The 25,329-nt window shown below is 40.6% G+C and overlaps 3 protein-coding genes across 3 annotated transcripts; all 3 read left to right on the top strand.

Annotated features, from left to right (window-relative positions):
- Window positions 1-3,939: 3,939 nt before the first annotated feature.
- LOC310810571 (uncharacterized protein) lies at window positions 3,940-5,132 on the top strand (the record flags this gene model as incomplete). The annotated part of the gene is made up of 3 exons (XM_083678386.1): window positions 3,940-3,979; window positions 4,271-4,421; window positions 4,542-5,132. The coding sequence occupies 3 exons, from the start codon at window positions 3,940-3,942 to the stop codon at window positions 5,116-5,118; spliced, it is 768 nt and encodes a 255-aa protein (XP_083534512.1). The 3' UTR covers window positions 5,119-5,132.
- Window positions 5,133-8,632: 3,500 nt separating this feature from the next.
- On the top strand, window positions 8,633-16,322 carry LOC310810672 (meprin A subunit beta-like; the record flags this gene model as incomplete). Its single annotated transcript, XM_083678519.1, has 10 exons — window positions 8,633-8,647; window positions 11,306-11,384; window positions 11,497-11,614; window positions 11,880-12,058; window positions 12,279-12,497; window positions 12,724-12,867; window positions 13,611-13,829; window positions 14,220-14,672; window positions 14,850-15,032; window positions 16,204-16,322. The coding sequence occupies 10 exons, from the start codon at window positions 8,633-8,635 to the stop codon at window positions 16,320-16,322; spliced, it is 1,728 nt and encodes a 575-aa protein (XP_083534645.1).
- Window positions 16,323-20,644: 4,322 nt separating this feature from the next.
- LOC310810673 (meprin A subunit beta-like) lies at window positions 20,645-24,200 on the top strand (the record flags this gene model as incomplete). Its single annotated transcript, XM_083678520.1, has 7 exons — window positions 20,645-20,760; window positions 20,870-21,048; window positions 21,349-21,564; window positions 22,394-22,618; window positions 22,908-23,348; window positions 23,629-23,793; window positions 24,088-24,200. The coding sequence occupies 7 exons, from the start codon at window positions 20,645-20,647 to the stop codon at window positions 24,198-24,200; spliced, it is 1,455 nt and encodes a 484-aa protein (XP_083534646.1).
- Window positions 24,201-25,329: the final 1,129 nt, after the last annotated feature.

The following is a 25,329-nucleotide window of genomic DNA, read 5'->3' on the forward strand; positions in this document are numbered from 1 at the left end:
TTATTGCCTGTGGAATGAAACTGTCCCTGAGTCTGGTGGTGCGAGACCGGATGCTGCGGTAGCGTCTGCCAGACGGGAGCAGCTGAAACAGTTTGTTGCTGGGGTGATGAGGGTCTTTAATAATCCGGTTAGTCTTCTTCCTGCAGCGCTGAGTGTAGAGGTCCTCCATGGATGGCAGCTCCGTCCTGGTAATGTGCTGGGCAGTTTTCACCACCCTCTGTAATGTCTTACGGTTGAGGGCGGAGCAACTGCCGTACCAGGCGGTGATGCAGCCAGTCAGGATACTCTCTATGGTGCACCTGTAGAAGTTGCAGAGTATCCTGGAGTCCATGTTGAACCTCCGCAGCCTGCGGAGGAAGAAGAGCCGCTGTCTTGCCGTCTTTGTGATGGCGTCGGTGTGGTGAGTCCAGGTCAAGTCCTCGCAGATGTGGACCCCGAGGAACTTGAAGCTGCTGACTCTCTCTACTGCCGTCCTGTTGATGGTGATAGGGGCGTGCCCGGCTCCCTGCCGCTTCCTGTAGTCCACAATCAGCTCCTTAGTTTTGCTGAGGTTGAGCTGGAGGTTGTTGTCCTGGCACCAAGATGTCTACCTAATCCATAACACATAAAAGAATGGCAAAGAATATGTCCAATTTAAGATAAGAAAATAAATCTGGATTTCCCCAACAGCTCAGGCCAAAACATGTGTTCAGTGGCGGTGTTCACACCCACTCTTACCTGACCAAGCACACTTATATACTAAACATTTTGTCATCGCCACTTCCACCTTTCAGTCAAATTCTATAAAACAATGCAACACAATCACTTACAACATATTCAATTGTCTGACCTGAGTAGCCTACCAGTGATTGCTAGTTAGTATCTGTGAGTCCAGTCTCTGCAGTGAGTCAGTCCAGCCGTGTGGTGTCTGTAAATATAATGAGCAGAGCGGTAATGAACGTAAAGTCCAGGGGCCACTGTCTCCCAGTCAGCCCTGCTACACATCATAACCCCTCGGACCAGAGTGTTTGACCTGCCCTCACACACAACCAGACACACACACACACACACACACACACACACACACTTGCCTCATGAACCGAGCACAGGGGCTTATCACATCTGGGGGAAGTGTGACACGTTTTATCTCATGCACTAGGGCTGTACCGAAAAATGTTCAGTCAATTCCCCTTATGGTTTTGCAATGATATACAACACATACACTATAGAGTTGTTGGTCTTGCATCTTTATGGTTATACAGTATCTCTGAAAATGTTATCTAGTGGATGTAGTTTATTGTCTTGAAGCAGAAGTATGTGTTTTGAATGAATAAGCTAGCCAGATTTAAAGTGGTGCTTTACCTACAACCACATGTTTTCGCTACAGTAGGAATAAAGTGACAGGCTGTCTGCCATGCTGCCAGTGAGGACACAATTCTCTTGAGGTCAAGTTAATGGAATTTGACCTGAGTGGCTCAGACCTTCTCAAATCAAAACGCCAATCAAAACCATTTAATTTAAATGAATAGCTCTTCGGCCAGACAGACAGACATCACCTTCTACCTAACATTTCTAGAACCGGATATCAGACTTCTAGATATGTCCTGGCTTTATAGTCTGTTATTAGATTAATGTCCTGCCAATTGGCAGTGACTCATGTACAGTAAATATTGCAGTTTTCGATTTGACAGTATCACTGTGATGTCAATGGTTAACCCCGTTCATGTGTCAGGTGTCTGATCAAAGATCAGTTGTCCCATGCACTGTAGTGTCCTAGGGGCCAGGGGCCAGGGGCCAGGAACCCATGCACTGTAGTGTCCTAGGGGCCAGGGGCCAGGGGCCAGGGGCCAGGGGCCAGGAACCCATGCACTGTAATGCCCTAGGGGCCAGGGGCCAGGAACCCATGCACTGTAATGCCCTATGGGCCAGGGGCCAGGGGCCTATGGGGCCTATGTACATTAGAAAAATACATCATACACGACGATGCAGTGTAGTAGATGTACATCTTATTGGGAATCACTCAAATGTGTACAGTTGATTTTCCAAGTAGTCTGTTTTGCCTTTTTGAATAGCAGTGGTAGAATTGTCAGTGCGTGATGGTATCCTTAAAGGGCTTGTAATGCCAGAGGTAGAGAGAGAGAGAGAATCTTCAAATAATTAATTCAAGAGTTGATGTAATTTCTACTAGCCCATTCTCTTTCTGCATGAAGAGTGTATGAGTAGTGGTATGAAGATTAGCTCAAAACCCTCCTATCTGCCCATTGTGCCTTATCAGAACCCATTTCCCTCTGTGCCACTGTCACAGATTCCTTACATTAGGGGAGAGAGAGAGGAGGGGGGGGGAGGGTGTGTGTGTGTGTGTGTGGGGGGGGGTGTTACCTGTGATGTGGTTCACTATTTCCTATGTAAATGCCCTGTGGCGTGACGTTCACCACCTCAAATGAACTCTTGATCCCAGTGATGACTGTGGTGTGTGAAGGTTCACGTGAATCAGAGGGCCGTGTGGAGTTGTGTTGGCATTTTGGAAATTACCTTTGAAGGCTGAAAGTTTCAATAATGCAATCCTGTGCCTGCCTAAAACCATTAAATTGAGTAGTAGAATTTACAAGTGAAATGGACCCCGGTCAGCATGCTTACAATGCAGAGACTGTCATTGTCATTATCATTTTATATATATATATATATATGCCATTTAGCTGACGCTTTTATCCAAAGCAACTTACATTGCAGTGAGTGCATACATTTCAGTATACAGTATATGGTTCCAGCAGGAATTAAACCCACAACCTAAGTATTGTTAGCACCATGCTCTACCAACTGAGCCAAAGGAGACCACTATGTGTGTGTGTGTGTGTGTGTGTGTGTGTGTGTGTGTGTGTGTGTGTGTGCGTGCGTGCGTGTGCGTGTGTGTGTGTGTGTGTGTGTGTGTGTGTGTGTGTGTGTGTGTGTGTGTGTGTTTCATTTTAGTAGTATATACTGCTTTACTCAAGTCGATTGACCTGATTACAAAGTCCCTTTGGTTTGAAAATGTCTGAGTTTATCTAAGGCAATCGTATAACCTTCAGGCCATCAGCAATGAACTACCTGTATTCAAACAGTATGACCCTGTTTTAAATCATTTACATTTACATTTACATCACCACAGTAAATCCTTTCCAAGGAATGTAAAAAGCACCATGAAACTAAGTAAAACATATCAGGTCTAAACACAGTTGTCCAATACAGCCTATGCATCTGACCCGGTGGTTACACAATGACAAGTTCAGTCCAGGCAAGTTCAAGCAAGGATAGGTATATGCATAGGTGTATGCAGCATCTCAGTCTGTGTATGTCACTGTAGGTCTATCAACCTTAGAAAGTACTTATTCTGGAATACTGTCAGAGAAACAATCCAGTCTACAACCCTATATACATTTTCTGAATTTTTAAAGAGTGTGTTTGTGAATGGTGTTGCTTGTTAGGTTTGTGGTCAGGGGTTAATTTCCAGGGTTTGTGTGTGTGTGTGTGTGTGTGTGTGTGTGTGTGTGTGTGTGTGTGTGTGTGTGTGTGTGTGTGTGTGTGTGTGAGTGTGTGTGTGTGTGTGTGTGTGTGTGTGTGTGAGTGTGTGTGTGTGTGTGTGTGTGTGTGTGTGTGTGTGTGTATTGTAAAGGTCCATTCATGCAGTGTGAGCCAGGAAGAGAGCATTAGTGACAACATGGCAGTGGCACCTGGACTTTGTCTCTCTGCTACAACTCTCACCTCACCTCATTACAGTATATATACTGCATGGCCCCAGCCTGATAGACACACACACACTCAGACTGAAAACACTCAAGAGATACACTGGGAATAACAGGTGAGAGCAACTCTGAACTTTAAAACACACAATTGAGGGGATATCAATTGAATGATGTTTGATCTTTTGAAATTTGAAGTGTAACTGACCAATGCTATATCTGCTTTTCAGTGAGAAACTCAAACATGAAGGTGTTCGTGGTGCTAGCAATTGCTGCCCTCTCTGGTAAGTAACATCTAATGCTAACACTACAATGGCTTCTTTGCTATTGTATCTTATCTTTTCAGACCAGAGTAACTGTCCAGAAAAGAGTAGTAATTCTGATTACATTATTATAATCTGAACATATTATTATAAATCCCATGCAGAGTTTAGCACATTGAAAGTGTATGTAAAGGTTAGAAGGCTATGCCCATGAACAGTAAAAGGTCAATTAAATAGAGCACCTAGAGGCTGATAATCAGTAAATCAACATACCTCACCATAACAACTGACTCTATTGCCCTGCCTCAACAGGTTGCCATGCCAACCTCTTCTACGCTGATGAGCCCAAGCCACAGCTAGAGCAGCTGACAGATGCCTTCTGGGACTACGTCGCCAAGGCAACGACAACCGCTGAGGACACCGTCCAGATGATCAGGAAGTCTCAGCTGGGACAGGATCTCAAGTAAGTCATGTGACGTGTGTGACCAGTGATGTTATGACAGTTTGGGATGTTGACTATGGAATCTCTCAGAGGTATAGAATAGTGACCTGACTTGACCTCTCTCTCCTCTCTCTCCTGCAGTGCCCGCATCACAGAGAGTGCTGACGTGGCCAGCCAATACGCTGTTTCTCTACAGGAGCAGCTCCCTCCTCTGGCCCAGAACCTGATGGCCAAGATTACCCAAGAGGCCGAGGTGCTGAAGGAACGTCTGGGCCAGGACCTGATCAGTGTCCGGGAGAAAATGGAGCCCTACGCAGAGGAGATGAAGGCCAAGGTCCAGCAGAGGGTGGAGCAGCTGAAACAGGAGCTGGCCCCCTACGCAGAGTCCCTGGACTCAGAGGCCCTGAAAGCCACCCTACTGCAGAAGAGTGAGGAGCTGAAGAGCAGCCTGGAGCAGAGTGTGAGGGAGCTGCAGTCTCAGCTGGGCCCCTACACAGACGAGCTGAAGCAGAAAGTGGACCAGCACCTGCAGGACTTCCAGAGTCGTGTGGCTCCTCTGGCCGAGAATGTTCAGACCCAGCTGGCCCAGAGAGCTGAGATGGTGCAGCAGAGCCTGGCCCCCTACGCTGAGGACCTAAAGGGCAAGCTGGACCCCTACGCCCAGGACCTACAGGCCCAGCTCACCTCTCTCTACCAGTCCTTCACCAAGACCAACTAAATGGCATACTCCAACTTCTCTCCACCCATGATGTCTCACAGTCATTCCATCACTGTGTCTCTGAGAACCTCTATTGGACTCTCTGAAACATCTGAAGTGATTCTGTCATTGCCTGATCTGTGCTGTAAAACATGCAAAATGAAACTGGGCATATTCCCAGAGTATTTATTATTTAGTGCAAGGTGAGATATGCAAACCAAACCTTTGTGCTGATAAAACATGTATATATGTGTTTCTGTCTTGTGCTGTTAAGTTTGAAGATATAACCCTTGTAATTTCAGTAATTTATTACATCAATAAAGCATTTATAATTCTAAACATATACAACATTGTTTGTGTATTCATTCATTCATTGAAATGCATTGTTAAAAATATGCCCCTCATAGTCAACTAAGGGCCCTTCTTGAGATTCAACTCCAATACCACATGCAATGTGTCACTTAAGGACAAATGTAACCACATAAACAGGTTTTTCCACTATTTTCCATCCATTATTAACCAATAAGCAGTGGCAACTTGCATGACAACCCTGAGTGACTTCAGGCATGACTTATCCTACTACAGGCCTATCCTATCCTACCTATTTATCTAGAAGGGATAGTAATGACAGCATGAGTAAATATTACTCATGGCCATCATGGACAATCCCTCCAATCCCCTACATGACACAGAGCAGTGAAGCTCCTTTAACAGACTACTACAACCACGTTGCACTAAGGAGCGCTGTAGGAGATCTTTTCTGCCTGCCGCAATAAGACTGTACTCCTCCTCCGGCTGGGTCGATCGGGGTGATCAGAGTCAGGCTGGGGGATGTTAAATCATACTGGACTGTTCCTACTGTACATAATGTTTCAGATGTCTATTTTATTCTATCATTCTATTGTCACTTTATTTTGTTGTTGTTGTTTGGTTGTTTGTGATATGAGCTGCTGTAACACCTTAATTTCCCCTCAGGGATCAATAAAGTATCTATCTATCTATCTATCTATCTATCTATCTATTATTGTAATGAATGTACTTTTGCTGTCGCTATCAGTGGTGAACTTTTAGTTTAGTTTCTGCTTTAGAAACATGACTTTCCCCGAGTCCTGACATGCCCTGTCACTGCTCATGCCCTGTCTCATGTGTCAACAATAGGTTGATTGTCTGATAAAGGCCTGACCTTTTACATGTCATTACTTGTCAGAGCTACTGTCATTCACACCGTTTCAATGGTAAGTAGCACTGATGATTGGCACTCATTGGAGGTGAGAGGTGTATCACTGACCTGAGTAGGTGAAAGGTGCTGCAGTGTCTTTATAGTACATGGACTTTCGTGTGTGGAATGTTTTTGTGAGGAGGTTGTTTGGTTGTTTATGCAACATCTAATTTTGAACCCAATACTGATCCCATACTTCTTCTATCAGGGCAACCAATACCAACCCTGTAATACTCATGCACTACGACTGCTACCAACCTCTTCCATAAGGTATAGTTTAGTGTTAATAGTTGTTTGTGCACTATCTCCCCCTCCCCTTTCCTATATCCTATAGTGAGGTGTGAATGTACAACAGGCTCCATGGAGGTGTGTGCTACTTCTCCCCTTGACTTGAGTCCTACTGTTTATGAGTGTCTGTCTCATAAACACACACACACACACACACACACACACAATCCAGACACGTCACACTTATGTCTTCAACCCCCCCTCTTGCCAGCATCCAGCGTGGAGGGGCATAGTCCACTGACAACACGACACACACACACACACACACACACACACACACACACACACACACACACACACATACACACAGGCCTCTCAACTGTCCCCAGTACTGGGAAATTCACACAAATAACTTGAAAGCACAACAAACACAGTGGAGACAATCAAACGTGTGAGGGGGACATGTGCAAGTTTGACCGGTGTCATTTCATTGGAAGCATGTATCCTCTGTGAAAAAATGCCACATAGCAAATTGAAGTATTGATTGTGCAGATAGAGAGTACAATTTCTTATGTGATCCCTCTGGAGTTCCTTTCAGGAGATGACAATAATGACATACTCATTGGTAATCAAGATGCTTTGGTGTACTTGAATAGCAATCATAGCTAACAGCCACAGAACATGTAACCTTGCTCTTTAGTGCATGTAGTTAAACCTGGTAAACCTTGTAAACCTTGTACAATATATCTATTATATGTCTTCCCCCACACATAGAGACAGCAACCTTTATGTGCTTTTGCCTCTGTCAAAGCTCTGATTCAGGATAAGGATCTACCAAGCAGATACATGCTGATTCAGCGCAACACCTTCTCCTTTCCCCCACCCGTCTCCCCTTCATAACAGTACCAGCATGGGTGCCCTGGAGGGCGTCTGTTCATATAGCACTATCACTCACTAGGGGCCAGAACGCATTGTTAGGCTTTGATCAGAAGACCCCCATCCCAACACAGGAGGGTCGTAGATTAACCATCCCCCCATTGACTCTATGGGGGAGACATCAAAGGCTGTTGAAGGAGCTGGTGTAGATAGAAGGGGGCACCTTTGGGGGGTGGGGGGATGTGGGGGGCGAAGACACTTGAGTCTCTTTGAACAAGCTGCGACTTGCTTTGCTTCGCCCACCACCAACGTGACAATGACACGTCGAGATTCAACATTGTGCAGGCTGTGTTTTTTCCCCCTTGTTTTGTTCCTTCAGTATTTCCTGTGTTGATATGACTAGGATCAGACTCATGTGATTGTGGTGTATATATAGGTATGTAATTACAGGGCCTCTGTATACTGTCATTACACACAAGTAGGCAGATTATGTATTAATCCCCCATGGCTGATCATGTTTGATCACACTCCAGAGAACACATTGTTTTGTCTGAGTAAACTCAGCTTTCTTGCTTAAACGTTCAGGTTTATTTACATGAATAAGAAGAAGTAAATCCAACAGCAGCCGCGGAGTTGACGCCGCTGCCACCTGGTGGTACTGCAGGTGTTTGGGAGTGATTCGCTCTTGTTGCTTGTCATGCTCTGTTCACACAGGGCAGTGAATTACTGTACATTCCAACGTGTTTTTAGAGATTGTGTTGTGTGAGAGGAATTTCTAGTAAATATGTAATGCAAATCATTTGTGTAAAGAAAACTATTTGCATCATGTTATATTCTGTAAACATCAATTTGGTTTGTGGAAAAATAAAAACATAAAGCCATGTTGACTGTTCTTAAGGATGGAAAAACACCTCCATTAATTGAAATTACAGTATATAAACATACACTATATATGTACTTAAAGACAAAAAAGAAATTGCATTTGCTTCTATCACTTCTCCAATGAAGTAGCAGAGTATTTTCTAGTTTAGTTTGCATGCAGCACCCTCTAGTGTTACAAATCAAATCACATCAAAGTTTATTTATCATATACACAGGATACAGTGTGTGTAACAGTGCGTGTATTACAGTACTTGCAAGTGCACATATCAAAGAAGTAAGAATAAAAATACAATAATAACACAACAAGGCAATACGTGTAAATAAGGCAATATGTGTAAAGATAAAGTGAGCAAATACAATGAAGCTTTCTTCTAAATAATGGCCAAACATTTACTGAGGTTCAGATCTAGGACCAATTTATTTGATCCTAATCCTATAATTTCAACCATGAGGAAGAAAAAACCCAATGAGCTAAACTGACCTCACTTACTCCATCTGACCTTCACAGGCTAGGCTGGACTGCTGTGCTACACCGTGCGCACAAATGTCTGGTTAGAGGCCTCTGGCTCATCCACCTTCAGGGTGGAACTGAAAGGTGCCATCTCTGTTAGAAGACTACAAAGAAGACCATGATGATGATGATGATGATGAGGATGATGATGATGATGATGATGATGATGATGATGATGATGATGATGGTGGTGGTGTTTTGTTTGAGTCGTGTCCGACACAAGGACCTCAGTGAATGTAATACAACTCTTCAGACCTATACATTGAACGAGACACTTTAGAAGCCAGTTCTTCATCTGTTACGAAGGAGATCTGTTAGAAGGAGATCTGTTAGAAGGAGAGGTTGTTTTGTGTGGCACCTGCCTTGGCCCTCTCCTCTCCTGTGAATATAAGGCCATGTCTAAACATTTGAGTTGCTCTGTCCCTTTAGATCCCAGTGTACAGTAGGTAATGTTACAGGCAGGTCCCAATGCAAAGGGGTGTATGCAAGACCAACACATCCATATACACAGGTACATGTATTTGCATGCACTGTGATTGCAATTGCTTTAGTGTTTTACTGTAAAAGTCTGTCGGCCATTTAATATAACTACTTATAGAATGATCATATTGGTTAGAATGAATGACTAACAGAAACTCTCTTCAAAAGCATGTTCTTCTCTGTTCTAGCAGGCCTTTATCAACTTTCATGACAATAGGATTTTAGCCACTGGCTTGGAAAGAACATGTGTTTTTTGGACACCTAATTATTTGTCAATAATTTCTCGTCTTGGGTTGATCATCATGAAAAGCTATTAGGTATTTTAAATAGTAACTTTCTCCTGTCAATCTGTAGTTGGACAGCAATGTACTCGGAGCAGGTCCGATGTCCTCTTCAGGCTACATCTTAACAGTCCTTCCTAAAGACCTCTTCACCCCCACTACCCCCCCTGTACTAACCCTAACCCCAACCCTTGAGACTTCTTCACCCCCACTTCCCCGCTGGACAAGTGGCATTACGACTGCCTGGTGTGAGCATTGATTACTTTGTCTTATGATGACTGTTGGATAGATGATTCACTTACTTAAACAAATATATTTATTGTAAGTCGCTTTGGATAAAGGTGTCTGCTAAATGCCATAAATGTAAATGTAAATGTAAATGTAGAATTGTTGTATTTTGTTAATGTAGTGGTTTAACCTCTCCATCTCTCCTGACGATTCTTTGTAAAAGAAAGCTTGTGAAGTGTCACTTGGCAAGAAGCAAGAACAGGGAGAATGTCGTGGTGTGCGCTTCTCCTGCTGAACTTGGTTGTACAGCGGACATTGACTATGGTAAGACCTTATCTATAGACTAGAGCTTGTACAGTTAATTGTTTCACTGCAACAATGGCATAAGCTGATGTAATTTACTACATGTAATGTACTACATGTTTAAATGTAATGTCATGTATTCAAAATGTAACTATTGTGGTCTGCATACATCCACAGCCAACAGCATCCATAGGAGGTACAGTAGGTACTCCAGATAGAAACTCTGCAACTGCTGTAATCACTTTGTAATTGAGAGAGGCACACGGTTACAGGTTAACCTAAGTGACTTTTATATGATTTTGAATTTCAAACCCAATCCTGAGCGAATCAACCTACCGAATTGCTCGGTTTTATAATTAGTTTGGGTAAATGTAGATGAGCCAATGATAAATTATGATTCCACATTTTAAGGTTAGATCGTGTGATGTTTGGTGAGGAATAATATACTTCAATTACGAATCACTTCTGCCATCAGAACTACTATAACCTTTAACAATGTCTACGGAAGGCCTACTACTCAGACTCACTTGATTAAACAAAGAATAAATAAATCAAAATAAAATAAAACTCACACCCACAGAATGAAACGATGCAGTGTAATTACACCACCCGACACTGTATACTGTATACTCTTTACAGGAGCTGATGAACATGAGAATGAAGAAAGAAATATGGACATCATTGAGATAAACAAAGGTAAATATCCACACATATGATAGGTCTATGCAAGAGATGGAGGCCTCAAAGATTATTCAAAACACTCCCTATAGCATACCATAGCTCAATGTATTTTCTTGATAAATTATTGAAAAATGATTTTGTTTATTATCATAATATTTGATTAATACTTTTATCACACTTTTAGATCTGGGTCTGCTTGAGGGGGACATACTGTTGATGTCTGTAAGTAAGAACTTTTGCCATGAATCTATCAAATATATATGTATTTATTTTTTTTAAATTTACATTCAGTGCCAATTATGTTTCCACATAAAAAGACTTGATGCTATGATTGCCTGTATGTATATCAGTAGTAGCAGTAGTAGTAGTAGTAGTAGTAGTAGTAGTAGTAGTAGTAGCAGTAGTAATAGTAGCAGTAGTAGTAGTAGTGTGTTAAAGAGTGAAGTGCTGACCTTGTGGAGTCCACCTTCTTTAGTCTTTATCAGTTTGTTGTGTTTATCAAATTATGTTTCTCCATAGGGACTAGAGAGAAACACCATCCTAGGTGACCAGTACAGATGGGATATCCCTGTCCCTTATGTTTTGGATGATAGTCTTGGTAAGACATTTGACAACAGGCAAATGTGTTTGGTCATCGGTCTTATGAAATAAAGAAAACACAGTAAGAAATCATGCTTTTGGTCCTTTCCTTTTCTTTCCCTTCACAACAGACACAAATGCCAAAGGGGTTATTCTTCGGGCATTGGAGCAAATACGCCTGAAAACTTGTGTGGATTTCAAACCTTGGGAGGATGAGCCAAACTATATCTTAGTCATAAAGGATGATGGGTAATGTGTCATCTTATTGCTTGAAGAATCAAATACGGTATGTCTCTCATGGCTGTTTTCTATGAAAAAGTGAGAGTGTTTTATGTATGTGTGTATGAGGATTTCAGAACTATAGGTGCATGTATTCAACTATATATGAATGTGAGAGTTGTATGTGTGTGTGAGAGGAAAAGTATGAAAAATGACCTATACGGCTCCTCATTTCATTAATTCTTTTTTTCCCTCTTGCTTTACTTCATGCTTGCTTGATTATTCTCCTCCTTAGATGTTATTCATATGTTGGGAACCAACGTTCGGGCAACCAAAGCCTATCCATCGGACAGTGGTGTGATCACATTGCCGTTGTGGAGCATGAGTTTCTCCACGCTCTGGGCTTCTGGCACGAGCAGTCCAGATATGACAGAGATGATCATGTGACCATTGTGTGGGAAAACATAGAAAAAGGTTTTTTATGACCACTTCATTCTGTTTGTAGAGTGTGCAAACATTTGCTAATTTCAAACAGTTCAACTCCAGTTAATAATAATACTGGTGTATACCATTCATAAACCATTCATACGTTGTTTTTTTACTCATATTATGAGTTCCAGCATTTTAAATAGTTTCTACTGCATTAATACATTCTTTATAAAGTGTTATAAAAACTTCAAACATTATATTTCAGGAAAGGAGCACAATTTCATAAAACACAGTGCAAGCCAAACAAGTACCCTGGGTACTCCGTATGACTACACCTCTGTGATGCACTACGGTAAATATGCTTTTGGCAATGGCAACGGATCCACCATCATCACTAAGCAACCAGAATTCCAGGATGTGATTGGCCAACGACTGGAAATGAGCCCCAATGATGTTGTGAAGCTGAACTTGCTGTATAACTGCAGTAAGTATATTTAGTTCTACATCAATACATTAAATTGGACATTTACAAATGGTTACACTGTACAATATTTTATCACAATATTGTCACATACAGGGATTTATATAATAATTGCAGACACAAGTCATACAGGATGTGCTTTAGGAGCAACCGTGTTAGCCTAGCATCACAACTTGTGCTTGCCATCATGTTTGTAGTTCATATTTATGCCTGTGTTCTTCTTACACAGCATCTGCAGTCACCTTCCTGGAGGCATGCAGCTTTGAGGATGAGGCACAGTGCGGTATGGTCTTTTGTGCCAGGGGCAATGCCAGCTGGGAGAGAGTGGGCAGTGCCCAGGGGGGCCCCTCCTCAGACCACACCAGCCTAGGGGGTAGGTAGAGCACATTAAAACCCTGGAGCTAAATTCAATCATACTCACATAGTAGGGCTTGTATACAATAGCATATTAAAAAACAAATCATACCTTTACTTTTCCTGACACAGTTTAATGTACATTTCAATTGAATTTTCTTGCAGTAAGGACAACTATATTCCCTGATAACAACTCCTCTCTCTCCAATGGCAAGTACAGTTTATGCTATGAATGTTTCACCCAAAACACAAGTTCTTCAAGTTCTTCAAGTTGATATTTACCAGATTTCATTGTTCATTATATCAGGGCTGCTGCAGTATGATTATAACAAATATAATGTTGTAAAGTTTGTGATTTAATTGGGTCCTCCTGTTAAATTTCTTCTATACAGGTACTGCTCCAGTGTCCACTTTTCAGAATGGTGCGTAAACCAACAATGTAGGCTACCAATTATCTACCGCTGTCTCAATAAATGCATTCAAACTTTGTTGGGGGATTTTTTTATTCCATTTTTTTTTTTTTACAGAGACCGCCTCCACTTATGCTACTAATACTTCCACCAATCATAGTGGTGAGTTCATTGTTCAATCAAGATCTGATTGGCTTTAACATTATAGAGATATGTAAACAGAACATCTGAACATGTGGTTTAATAACAACATATAGGCTTTTATATGTCTTTATAAACCATGTGTATGTGGTACTTCAAGCAGGAGGACAACATCTACCATTACAGTTATCCTGATTTATGCTTTTTGCAGGTGCTGGTTTCTTTATGTACTACAGCACAGCTTCTGGTAAAGAGGGAGATGGAGCCAAAATGGTAAGTAGGAGGATGACACCGCGGACGCAGTTTCAGTGCCTGCAGTTCTTTTACTACCACAGTGGAGGCAACCAGGACCAGCTGAACATCTGGATCAGAGAGTATGATGGTGAAAAGGACCCCAAAGGAATCCTCCGCCTCATGGGCCAGCTCACAGGTGATGATGTTGTACATGATGTTGTACATGATGTTGTAATTTCTGGACGTAATATCCCATGTTTTTCATGCCCAAATCTGCCTCAAAGTAAGCTCAAATAAGTAATAGAGCTCCTTTTTTGTAAATTAATTTGAAATTATTTGGCCGTTAAATTCAATGCTAAATCAGGGGAGATTGACTTCTATTGGTTTTTGGTTACAAAATGCTAGCATTTAGCAGTTGGTGACTGTGGCTAGATAAACAAAACCAATACATGGATTGCAGTATGTTCTTGTTCATAGACTGCTTTCAAGGTAAGAAAACAAACATGTGATTTTGTTATTTGGGCAAATTCTAACTGTGTCTGATGCGTAATCATGACATCTTGCTTCTTGTCTCTCTCCATCCCAGGTCCACCAGCGTCTTACTGGCAGCTCCACCACGTGCCCCTGAACACCACCAAAACCTTCCAGGTGGAGTTTGAGGTGCGTAAAGGAGCAGGAAACTCTACAGGAGGGTTTTCTATTGATGACATCAACCTGTCAGAGACTGTGTGTGCCTATCACGTGTGGCACATCCGGAACTTTGATTACATCCTGAAGACAAGCAGCGTTGGGACGACCCTGAAAAGCCCCAGGTTCTACAACAGAGAGGGCTATGGGCTCCAGTTACTGATGTGGCTCAACTCTGATCACTTTGGGGTCTTCTTCCATTTGGTGTCTGGTGATTATGATGACCAGCTCCAGTGGCCTTGCCCATGGAGGCAGGTGACCTTCCTACTGCTGGACCAGAACCCCCACATCCAGCAGCGCATGTCTAGACAGTTCAGTATTACTACAGATCCCACTCGCATTTTCACTGAGGGTAAGTCACACTAACAGTGATGAAAATACTCCATGTTTTGTTGAAATCATTCTTCCTAAAAAGAAGAATATATTGTCTGCATACAGGAATGCATCAACAAACACAAAAAATAAATTCAAATGTTGTTTATGTCTGTACCTCTCCTCCCAATCCTTTATTCATCCTCACAACCTTAAGACAACAGGACATTGTTCTACTGGGACAACCCCCGGAAGGTGGGAATTCTTGTGAATGAGTCCAATGAAGACTCATACTACGCTGGCCCAAACCTTGGCTATCGCCGGTTCCTGTCCCATGATGCACTCTGGTCTGGAAACTTTCTAAAAGGAGGCGATGTCTACTTCTTAGTGAACTTTGATGGTAGGCATCATAATATGCCCTGTCCATTGTTTCTGTTTCTTGATTTGTGATCATCAAAATGAGTCTTTCTAGGAAGATTGAAGCTTTACTTAAAACCTCTATCTACAATCACACATACTGGAGAGAAGACACTGTACTGTACCTCTATCTCTGTCCTCAGACTTAATGTTAACACATCGACTGTCATTCTGTTCTGATCATGGTGTCTGGAAGATTCAGTTAAATTGTCACATATTTCTGAGGGGACACAAGATGGGTTTGGGTCAATCTCTGCTACTCTTATTAATCATCAACTTTATAATGGCAGCTTGTCCATGTTAACCTGCAGGTACATTGGGTCAGAACACATCCGGATCTCATAAAGAATATGAGGTGTCAGTGTCAGCGTTACTGATTGGAGCACATGCTGTCAATTATTGAGCTAATGTCATTGGCTGTGGAAAATAACAGCTTGCACCAAGACTGATGGCCTTTCATAACTCTCTCACTCATGCCCATGGCACCACCTAGTGCATATGACAGCGATATTTATTTTATTTTATTACGCTCTCCTTCAAAATGTTTGTTTGCACATGCAGCTTGCCTTGCCTGTCTATCATCAGTTACCTCTGTCAAGACTAATCACATTTTCCCCCATTGTCCGTACTCTCATAAATATACTTTTCATAAATAACCAATTAACATTTGCTATCAAGTGTAATACATTTACTTTTTCAGGACAGTTAAGGGATATTATTATACATTTAAAAAAAATGTTTTATGAAAGAACCAATCATAAAAGCCATAAATCATTTTACAGTACATGTTCAATGGCAATCAGATTTCGGAATTTCAAGTGTGATCAATAGAAATAAGAAAACAATGAGATGATGCCATAAGATGTTCTTTTGAAACTTACATCATTTGGCAAATCATTTTTTCATCAATCAATCTTTCAATGCAACAGAATGGCAACAATTCAGCCGAAAATGCATCTGAATATGACAATTTGTTGTATCTCAAGCTGTGGATGTTGCACAGGCATGATTTTCATATTGCTAGAGTCGTCATGCGCTTGTGAAAACTGTCTCTCAGGGAAAAGATTATTCGGTCAAAATAGAAGACATCTAGGGAATCTCCTAGATGTCTTACATATACAGTAAACATGTTGTTGTTTTGTTTTGGTGGGCAGATATATCGAGTCTGCATCAAAACCGTTCCGACCTTCCGACGCCTCGTCTGTGGACTGACTTCAGCCGCTTCACACTGAGAGACACAGAGATCGAAGGAACATGTTTAAACCAGCTGTGAGAAATATGTAATTGTCCTTACTGTTGATAGAGAGCACAGAGGCAGGCAGGCAGGCAGGCAGGCAGGCAGACAGACAGACAGACAGACAGACAGACAGACAGACAGACAGACAGACAGAGACAGATAAACTGTCATATACAGTAAATAGCCAAACACACTCAGATAGGCTTGTCAGTGGGAAAGAGGAAGGAATGTCCAGAAACATACAGTAGAAACGGACAGAATGAAAGAGGTAGATTACACGTGCAGGCAAATAAGAACATACAGTTCTGGCATTGCTAACCAGTAATTTCTCTCTACTAACAGGGGTAGGCCTACAACAGAAGCCATTATGTCTTCCACTGTCAGGTATGTTTTCATTCTCTCTCACTGCTGTCATTACCAGGTCAGAGTACAGTTCCTCTCTCTGAGAGATTCTGAGAAATACTGTGTGTGCTGATGGTGGTGTCACAAGCTTTGAGGAATGATAATTATCAAGAAGAACTGCATTCCATTACACAAATAATCAATCAATCATTGCATGTTTTTCCAGTTTCTTCCTAGATCCTATGCTGGCGTCCCTCATGGCTGCAGCCTTGCTCCTGGTCCTCTGAGTGCTGTGTCTCAATACTCCACACAGTCCATATCACCGCAAAAAAAGCCGGTGAAGTCATATTTGATTCTGGGTGCTAACAGGCTAGCCACGTCACACTTCGGCGCTCTAATAGCTGTGTGAAACGTCATTCTGCGAAATCGTTTTACAAGGAGCTAAGCAAGTAGAATGTATTGTCTAAAATATACATTCTTTGACCTACATTGCCATTTTTGGTCTTGAATCATTGTGCAATAACATGTTACGTTACATGCACCAGGATGTTATATGTCAGCTAAAAAAACTTAAAAATTACTAATGTGGACCTCTAATTTCGTCTTCTCACACAGACACGTCGGGACGTTCAAAAGACTTGATGTGACTGATGCTGTCACTGGAGATAAATGTGGCCCCATAGTTAATTGATCTGACAGTCTTTTTAGTTTAATTTGTCTCCCAATTAGACCTGAACCACATTAGACAACAGAATGTGAAGTATGTTATACATCCTGACATTCAAGCTGGCTTTGCCTACACAACAGTAAAACTGCTTTGCCTACACAACAGTAAAACTGGACTTACCAGTTAGAATGCACAGCAAGGTGCACCCTGTTTGAGAAGATAATTATGATGATCTCAGGTTTACTCCCAAGGCTAAATTCTTAACAAAGAATAGAAGTACAGCATTTTCAACTTCAATAGAAATGTATTGTTGTTGTTTACGAAGTGTAAATAAATGAATGATGATGATGAATGAATTTACAGTTTTTCTCGATCGCTTAAACCATTTGTATGAAACTGGAGTTGTCCACAGCAGTAACATACATAAGTGTTGACAAATGAAACTGAATTATTTCCTAACAGTATATAACTACAGTATTTCCCCCATTATAGCGACTCTCTACTCCATACATTGTAACTCTGATTGCTCAACAGTTCAACTTACAATCAGTCTTTAATCACAAATGAAATAGCTCATAAGTGCCTGGCAGACAGGAGAGAATAGATATCTAAAATGTTTTTGTTGGCACTTTTTGTGTTCTACAGTAATGCAATTTAGTTGTAACTACCTGCTTGATTCTGAATATTTTAGATGAATTTGATTTATATTTATAAGAAGCAATCATATTCACTGTAACAAGCGCAGTACTATCATAAACTCTACAAAGTTGTTCTGCTGAGTGAAATTGTCAGTTTTTCACTTTTGTTTTCAATGTAAATGTAAAATGAAAGTTTTCAGCCTGCAATGCGTACTGAATGTTATAGTTCCTATTTAGTGTGTCATTATGAAATGAATAGTGGATTGATCTTTTAATTAGATGACAAAGGATACTGCAATGCGTATTGACTTCTTTCTTCTAGCATTGTGACTGCCAATGGCACCTGGTCCCAGCATAGATTTTGTTCTTATGATGACTGATGTATAGATGATTCACTTACTTTAGGCAAATGTACTTGTTGTAAGTCGCTTTGAATAAAAGTGTCTGCTAAATGACAAAGATGTAAATGCTGTTTTGATGCACTGATTTGCTTTTGTTTCATGTAAGGTTAAGGATTCCATACATTCTTTATACCTGAAGAATTGTGCCTTGAGTCAGGTTGAAATTCAGGTTGAACTTCACTTGCATTGCATTGCTCTTACTCCAATGGTTGGGTACATTTTTTCTGAAGAGTATATGTATAGATGAATAGATTATGCATCCTTTCTTCTTGAGGAAATTCAAGAACTAACATTAACACAAATACTTATGCAGACAGAGGAAAACTACAGTCAGGTTACCACACAAGAATTTGGTTCTTTTTATCATTTGGTCATAGCCAGGACATTCAGAGAGAATGTTAATGTATATTTTTCTTGTGGTGAGCATCATACCTTTTTCTCAGGTAAGAGCATTTATTTAACCTTTATTTATCAATGTTAGTCTCATGAAGACAATATTTTTTAACAAGAGACCAGGAATAAGACAGCAGCACCGAGACAATATTTGTTTAAGTCTACTCAAAGCCAATGGTGACCAGTCAAAAGCACTGTAGAGAGGTGTGAAACATGTTTTGAAAGTGATAAACCTTATTTCAGTCAGGACACTCACATCGGTTCAGGTTCAGGTTCAGGTTACTTTATTTGTACCCGTAAGTAGGTATTTGTTTTGCAGTAAACGAGTCATCCATGTTGACACACATAACACAAGACAGTAGACAAACAAAAATAAAAGTACTCGATATTGCAATCCTCACTAAAAACTAAAGATAAAATAATTAAATAATCTGTGCAATGGTTGCTAAGACTTGTTTATCTGAGTGATGGCTGCTGGAACAAAGCTATTTTTATACCGCTTTGTTATGCACTTTGGGACTGTAAACCTTCGTCCAGAAGGAAGAAGCTGAAATTCACCGTGCGAAGAGTGGGAGGCGTCATTTGGATCCAATGGAGCCAATTATCGGCTGTAACTGTCTGGCTTTGACTCATCTATCAGCCTACTAGATCATTGGCCAATTTGAGTCTGAGAGTTTCTGTTCGTTAAGGATAGGTTTCCGAACCAAAAACAAAAATCGATTCAATAAAAGCATGTGGAAATAGGACAGTTTCCTCAAACAAAACAAACACTTGTGCGTTATTTATCTAATAAATGGTTTAACCATTTGGTAAAGAAAAAATGGTAAAACATTTAAGGTTGGCAGATTCCAAAATATCTGTATGACTGAACCTGTCATCCACGGTTGTTATCACGTCTTTCAAGCATTTTGGTAACTTCATATTTTCAATTTAGAATGACATGATCGCCAATGCATAAAAGAAGGATGTACATTTGTTTAGAGTTATTTGAAGTACAGATAGTTACCACACTATTTCTTAGCAAATATTGAGTAAATATATTTGTGGAAACATGGTTGTAAAATGTTAACAATATAATTATAGGTTATAGGATTTATTATGTTCCAATAATCCATAACCAAAACTATTTTTTCTTCATCCTCAGGCTCTTCCAATACTCATTGGTGAGTTTACAATGTAAAGGTTACATTACATTTAGCATTTCCAGTATTTCTTACGGATATACTGTAAGCTTTTGTTCACAATGAAACTATTAATATGTAGCCTAAATTTAAACTTCTGTTATGTTTTTATTGTCCTTATTTTGTGTCTACCGACAAGGAACTTATATTTGCATTGATATTGTATATTCAATTCATTTTCAAGATATTGAGGATAACGAATTGGACATTAACAAAATAAACAAAGGTAAGATTTTGCTGCATAACAACTAGGTATAAAGTAAAACATACATATATGCACAGCAGTATTTAAAAACATTACCATTAGTGTTGACCCTAATTCCATTGTTGATAATCAGTTGCTGCATTTATTTTCTAGACTTACATTTACTTGAGGGTGATATAAAGGAGGTAAGTACACTTTAGATCAATGATTTTAGATTTTGTTCTCCCTCACTTAATATTCCAATTTGACAATTCTGTATCTGTTTTATTCTAATAATGTAGGAAAAGAGTAAGCAGAGGATTGCCAGGAATGCTGTTCTAAATAAGAGTAATCTGTGGGACGTTCCAGTCCCCTATGTATTAGAGGACAGCCTGGGTGAGTGAAGGTCTTCGGAAGGCCTTGTCAAATAGATAGAATCTTTGTGGATAAAAGCATCCTACTGTCGAGGCTCATATTCGTATCTGCCGTTTGAATTGAGTCACATGCATTACATTGCTCATCATTTTCCCCATATGTTCCCTGTACTCAGACATGAACGCTAAGGGGGTGATTCTGCGGGCCTTAGAACAGTACAGGCTGAAAACGTGCATCGACTTCAAGCCCAGGAACTCTGAGGAGTACTATATTTCAGTCAAGAAGGATAAAGGGTGACTTGATTTGTTATGCTCTTACAGCATATTGAAGGGCACTTTTTTACTGATGTTATCAGGCAAATACTTAAAAAGTTCACTTTAAGCTTTCTTTTCTTTACTACAGGTGTTGGTCCTACATCACAAGGTATTATACAAATGGACAGGATATTTCCATCGGACAAGGCTGTGACTATGTAGGCATTGTGGAGCATGAGTTTCTCCATGCTTTGGGCTTCTGGCACGAGCAGTCCAGATATGACAGAGATGACCATGTGGTCATTGTCTGGGACAACATCAAAGAGGGTTTGTTTATAATTGTTGTTCAAAATCATCTGAATAGGAAAATTCTGCAAAAGTCTGTAAATATGTGCAAAGGTATCTTCAGGTACACATTTGTCTTAGTTGTGTACAGTACATTCACTAATCATTTACATGTACTTTAATCGTGTTTATCAAATTTGCTAAATTTTGACACTTCATGTATCTGGTCCTCCATCCGGCTGGTTTATTGTTTGTTTGTTTTTTCATGGCAGTAGTAATACATGGTTTTCAACTAAAGTGGTTCTTGAGTTTCACAAATACATAGTCTTTTCTTTTCTATAGGATATGCAAATAATTTTGAAAAAACCTCAAGTGCACATTCAACCACCCTGGGTACTCCGTACGACTACAACTCTGTGATGCACTACAAACAGTATGATTTCAGCACCGGCGGACGTACCATTATCACTAAGCTACCTGAGTACCAGAATGTGATTGGTCAACGCCTAGAAATGAGCTCCAATGATGTTTTGAAGGTGAACCTGCTCTATAACTGCAGTAAGTGTTGAGCCGTACACAGGATAGTGGAGTGAAAATTAGTAAATTTCTCAAGTTTTTTTAAACATTCACAATAACTCTTTATAAGGCCTTCATAGACACTTAAAATATTTAGCAATTTCATACTGTACTATGTAAACGGTGTTACTACAGGTCCCTACACTTATCTTGACATCTCTTTTGCCACCCGTTATATTGCATGACACATGTTTATAAATGACACATGCTTATGTAGGCCTTACTGTACAAAGGGTTTATGAAGGTTTCATTAACCCTTAAAAGTTGTAATCCATTTAGAGTGAGACACATTTAACATAATATCATCTACTGTCTGACCAAATGACAAGCTACATTGAATTTCACAAAAAAAAAATGAAATACTAATCGGATTAACGTTGTAGGCACATCCATTTCATTTATGGAACATTGCAACTTCACCAATGGAAATGTGTGTGGTATGAGTCGCTGTTTCAAGAGTTTGGTAGGGGGCTGGAAGCGAATGTCAACTGCCATAGGGGGTCCCTATTCCGACCACACCAGCCTGGGTAAAGCTAATGGTGAGACCTTACATGACAATCCTGCTGACAGACACATTCACCGCAAGTCGATTTTCTCAAGAAAAAAGAGATTGTGGGACAACATGCATTGCCATGCATGTTGTCTCACAATCTCACAATAGTAAATGCTGTATATTGCAGCTACTTCAAGCTTTAGAAAGTGCATTTTGTTGAATGCATGCAGCCATCTGAAATGTTTGCCACATACTCATAAACCGTTGAGTGTCTGTATTATCAGATTATGGTTAACAATGCCCACTCTCTGTGTCCAGGGACTGGTTTCTTCATGCACTTCAGCACAATTGAGGGGCAGGAGGGGGACACAGCCTGGCTGGAGAGCAGGATGATGACTCCCAGCAGGAAGTGCAGTGTCCAGTGTCTGCAGTTCTACTACTACCACAGTGGGAGCGAATCAGACCAGCTCAACATCTGGATCAGAGAGTACCAGGATGAGAAGGACACTAAAGGAACTCTTCGCCTCATGGACCAGATCACAGGTGATAATGATAAGGAGGAGACATATCAACAAACACCGCAAGTGAAACCTAGAAAACATGTAGAACACAACGCTTTGTTTTAAACTAGTAGATGTGTCTTTTCAGTTGTTTTATTCCTTGAGTGGAATTCAACAAGTTTGTATTATTCTGTATGCATTTTGTATGTATGCATTTTTTGCATATATTATGTTTGCATTTTTTGTACGGGTCAATTAGCAATACACCCAGTGTATATTGTTACTAGGTATCTTCCTAGTCAGGTATACCACTTAAACACACTTTTCTTTAGGTTCACCAGCGTCTTACTGGCAGCTCCACCACGTGCCCCTGAACGCCACCAACACCTTCCAGGTGGAGTTTGAGGTGCGTAAAGGAGCAGGAAACTCTACAGGAGGGTTTTCCATCGATGACATCAACCTGTCTGAGACTGAATGTCCCCACAACACCTGGCAGATCAGGGACTTTGAGAATGTTTTGAGCACCAGCAACTACAACACTTATCTCTTCAGCCCCAGATACTACTCCAGAGAGGGCTATGGCTACCAGGTGATAGTTGTTCTTAAGAAACAGTTATTTGGAGCCTATGTGCGTTTAGTGTCAGGCCAACGTGATGATCAGCTGAATTGGCCATGTCCATGGAGGCAGGTGACGTTTCTTGTGCTGGACCAGAACCCCCACATCCAGAAACAAATGTCCAAGCAAGTCAGCATTACTACTAATCCAAAAGAAAGTGAGTCCAATTCAAACGCTCAATTTGAGTGTGTCTATTGTAAACCGTTAGTTTGATCAAGTTAATTAACTTGTGAAGACATTCATTGGGATTCTTTCAAGTATTGAACTACAGTATATGATTTGTATGTCTGAATGCCAATACTTCTGTCTAATGACACACACACACACACACACACACACACACACACACACACACACACGCTACATGTTTGTCATCATCACCTTGCAGAAGTTAAAGGTTAGGTACCCTCTCATGATATGACTGCACATTTTTGCAGATATTTGGGACAATCCCAGCAAAGTTGGAACTCTCATAACAAAGCATGGTGAGTCATACAATGTTAACCAAGCAGTAGGCTACAGCTCTCTCATGTCCATGGACGATCTGAAGAAAAGAGACTTCCTGAAAGGAGGTGACGTTTTCTTCCTTATCTCCATGCAAGGTGAGCCATCAATGTCGCCATGGGATGGGATTTTTAAAAGTTATATTGAGATTTTTTAGGGTACTTTTGGAGTGTTAAAGTGAGATCTTTGGCTAAAGCTTAAAATGTTTAAAATTGTTAAAATTACTTATTTTACCTCATACTTACCTCATAGAGATACAGTTGCATTATATTGACCATGTTTCTTTTCGGCCAGTTCAGCTTATTGGCTTGAGTAATGTTAGAAGATAAAGCTTCTCTTTTTCCAGAGTCTCATACATGCAAAATGACGTTTGCATATATTGTTCCCTCTAGATATCTCCAGTCTTAATGGTTTTGGAAGCTCTCTCCCCTGTCCCACACTGCCATCCCACAACTTCACCTCTTTCCCAAGCAACCGAGACAAAGGCCCATGTGGCACAGAGTAAGACCCATGTGGCACATATGTTGTGGAGCTTTGGCCAATTGTATACTTAATGATCCATGCACACATCTATGCATATTAATTATATATATATCCAAATTGCCAGCACAACTCATTATCTCACATTTATGTTTTGCCCATAGAGCCATGTCAATTTATCATTTCTGAATATTGATCTAACATGCACATTTGACTTTGTGGTTGTTATTGTTTTATTGTTGTGATGTATAGGCTGAACATCGAAGACACCACACCAGCAACACACATCTGTGTCATATTCTAAGGACGTTGTGTTTCACAATGTCAAACCACTCCATGTAAGCTCTATAATTTCTGCTGCTTTGAAAGTCTTTCTCTGTGTGTCTTATACAGCTTCTGATTATGTTACAAATCACCATGGGTTGTGGGTGTTTGTTGAGGTGCGGGACTTAAAACAATTAACAAAAATGTCCTTCTTGGGAAAACCTGAAGGGAAAAACACTTAAAAAATGTAAGTAGCTGTCTTATGTCCATGTCACATTTTAAGGTTTAATTTACCAAGGAGTCTTCTCTAGGGGCCTGGATGATTAGGGGATGACCTGCAGGTGTGCTGATGAGTGATCACTCACAGGTCTGAAGGCATTGTGACATGGCTCCATATGTCACAATTATAAGACGGGAGCTATTCTACCTCTATTACAATTTTGGAGACTTCTTGGGTAACATGGCTGACAAACATGAAAGCTGATATTGTAATTTCCTGTTTCATAGGCTTTTTTCCCTCGCTCCTGGGCTTGTGTCCTTCCTGCCAGATCAGACTCTTGACCAGACCGCTCAACCTCAGCCATAACGCCCGTTATGCAGACGCTTCTATGTTGTTCATGGAATTTTCCTGATGATATCTATTGCTATGTGTTGTTATTGACATTGTAACAGCCTGCATTGCTACTAGATTGTTATGAATAAGAAAAGATTTGCTCTTCACTCAGTGTATGACAATGACACATAGTGTGTTCACATCTCATGATTCAAATAAAAGTAATTTGAGAACCTTTCAAAGCCTGCTGTACAAATCTTAAGAAAGGGGTTTAAGAAGGCTAGGTTAGGTTGTCCCCATCATTGTTAATAATTACATGTGTTTTCAAGGGGTAAAT

The sequence above is a fragment of the Argentina silus genome, assembly GCF_951799395.1.
Source record: "Argentina silus genome assembly, chromosome: 10".
Lineage (NCBI taxonomy): Eukaryota > Metazoa > Chordata > Actinopteri > Argentiniformes > Argentinidae > Argentina > Argentina silus.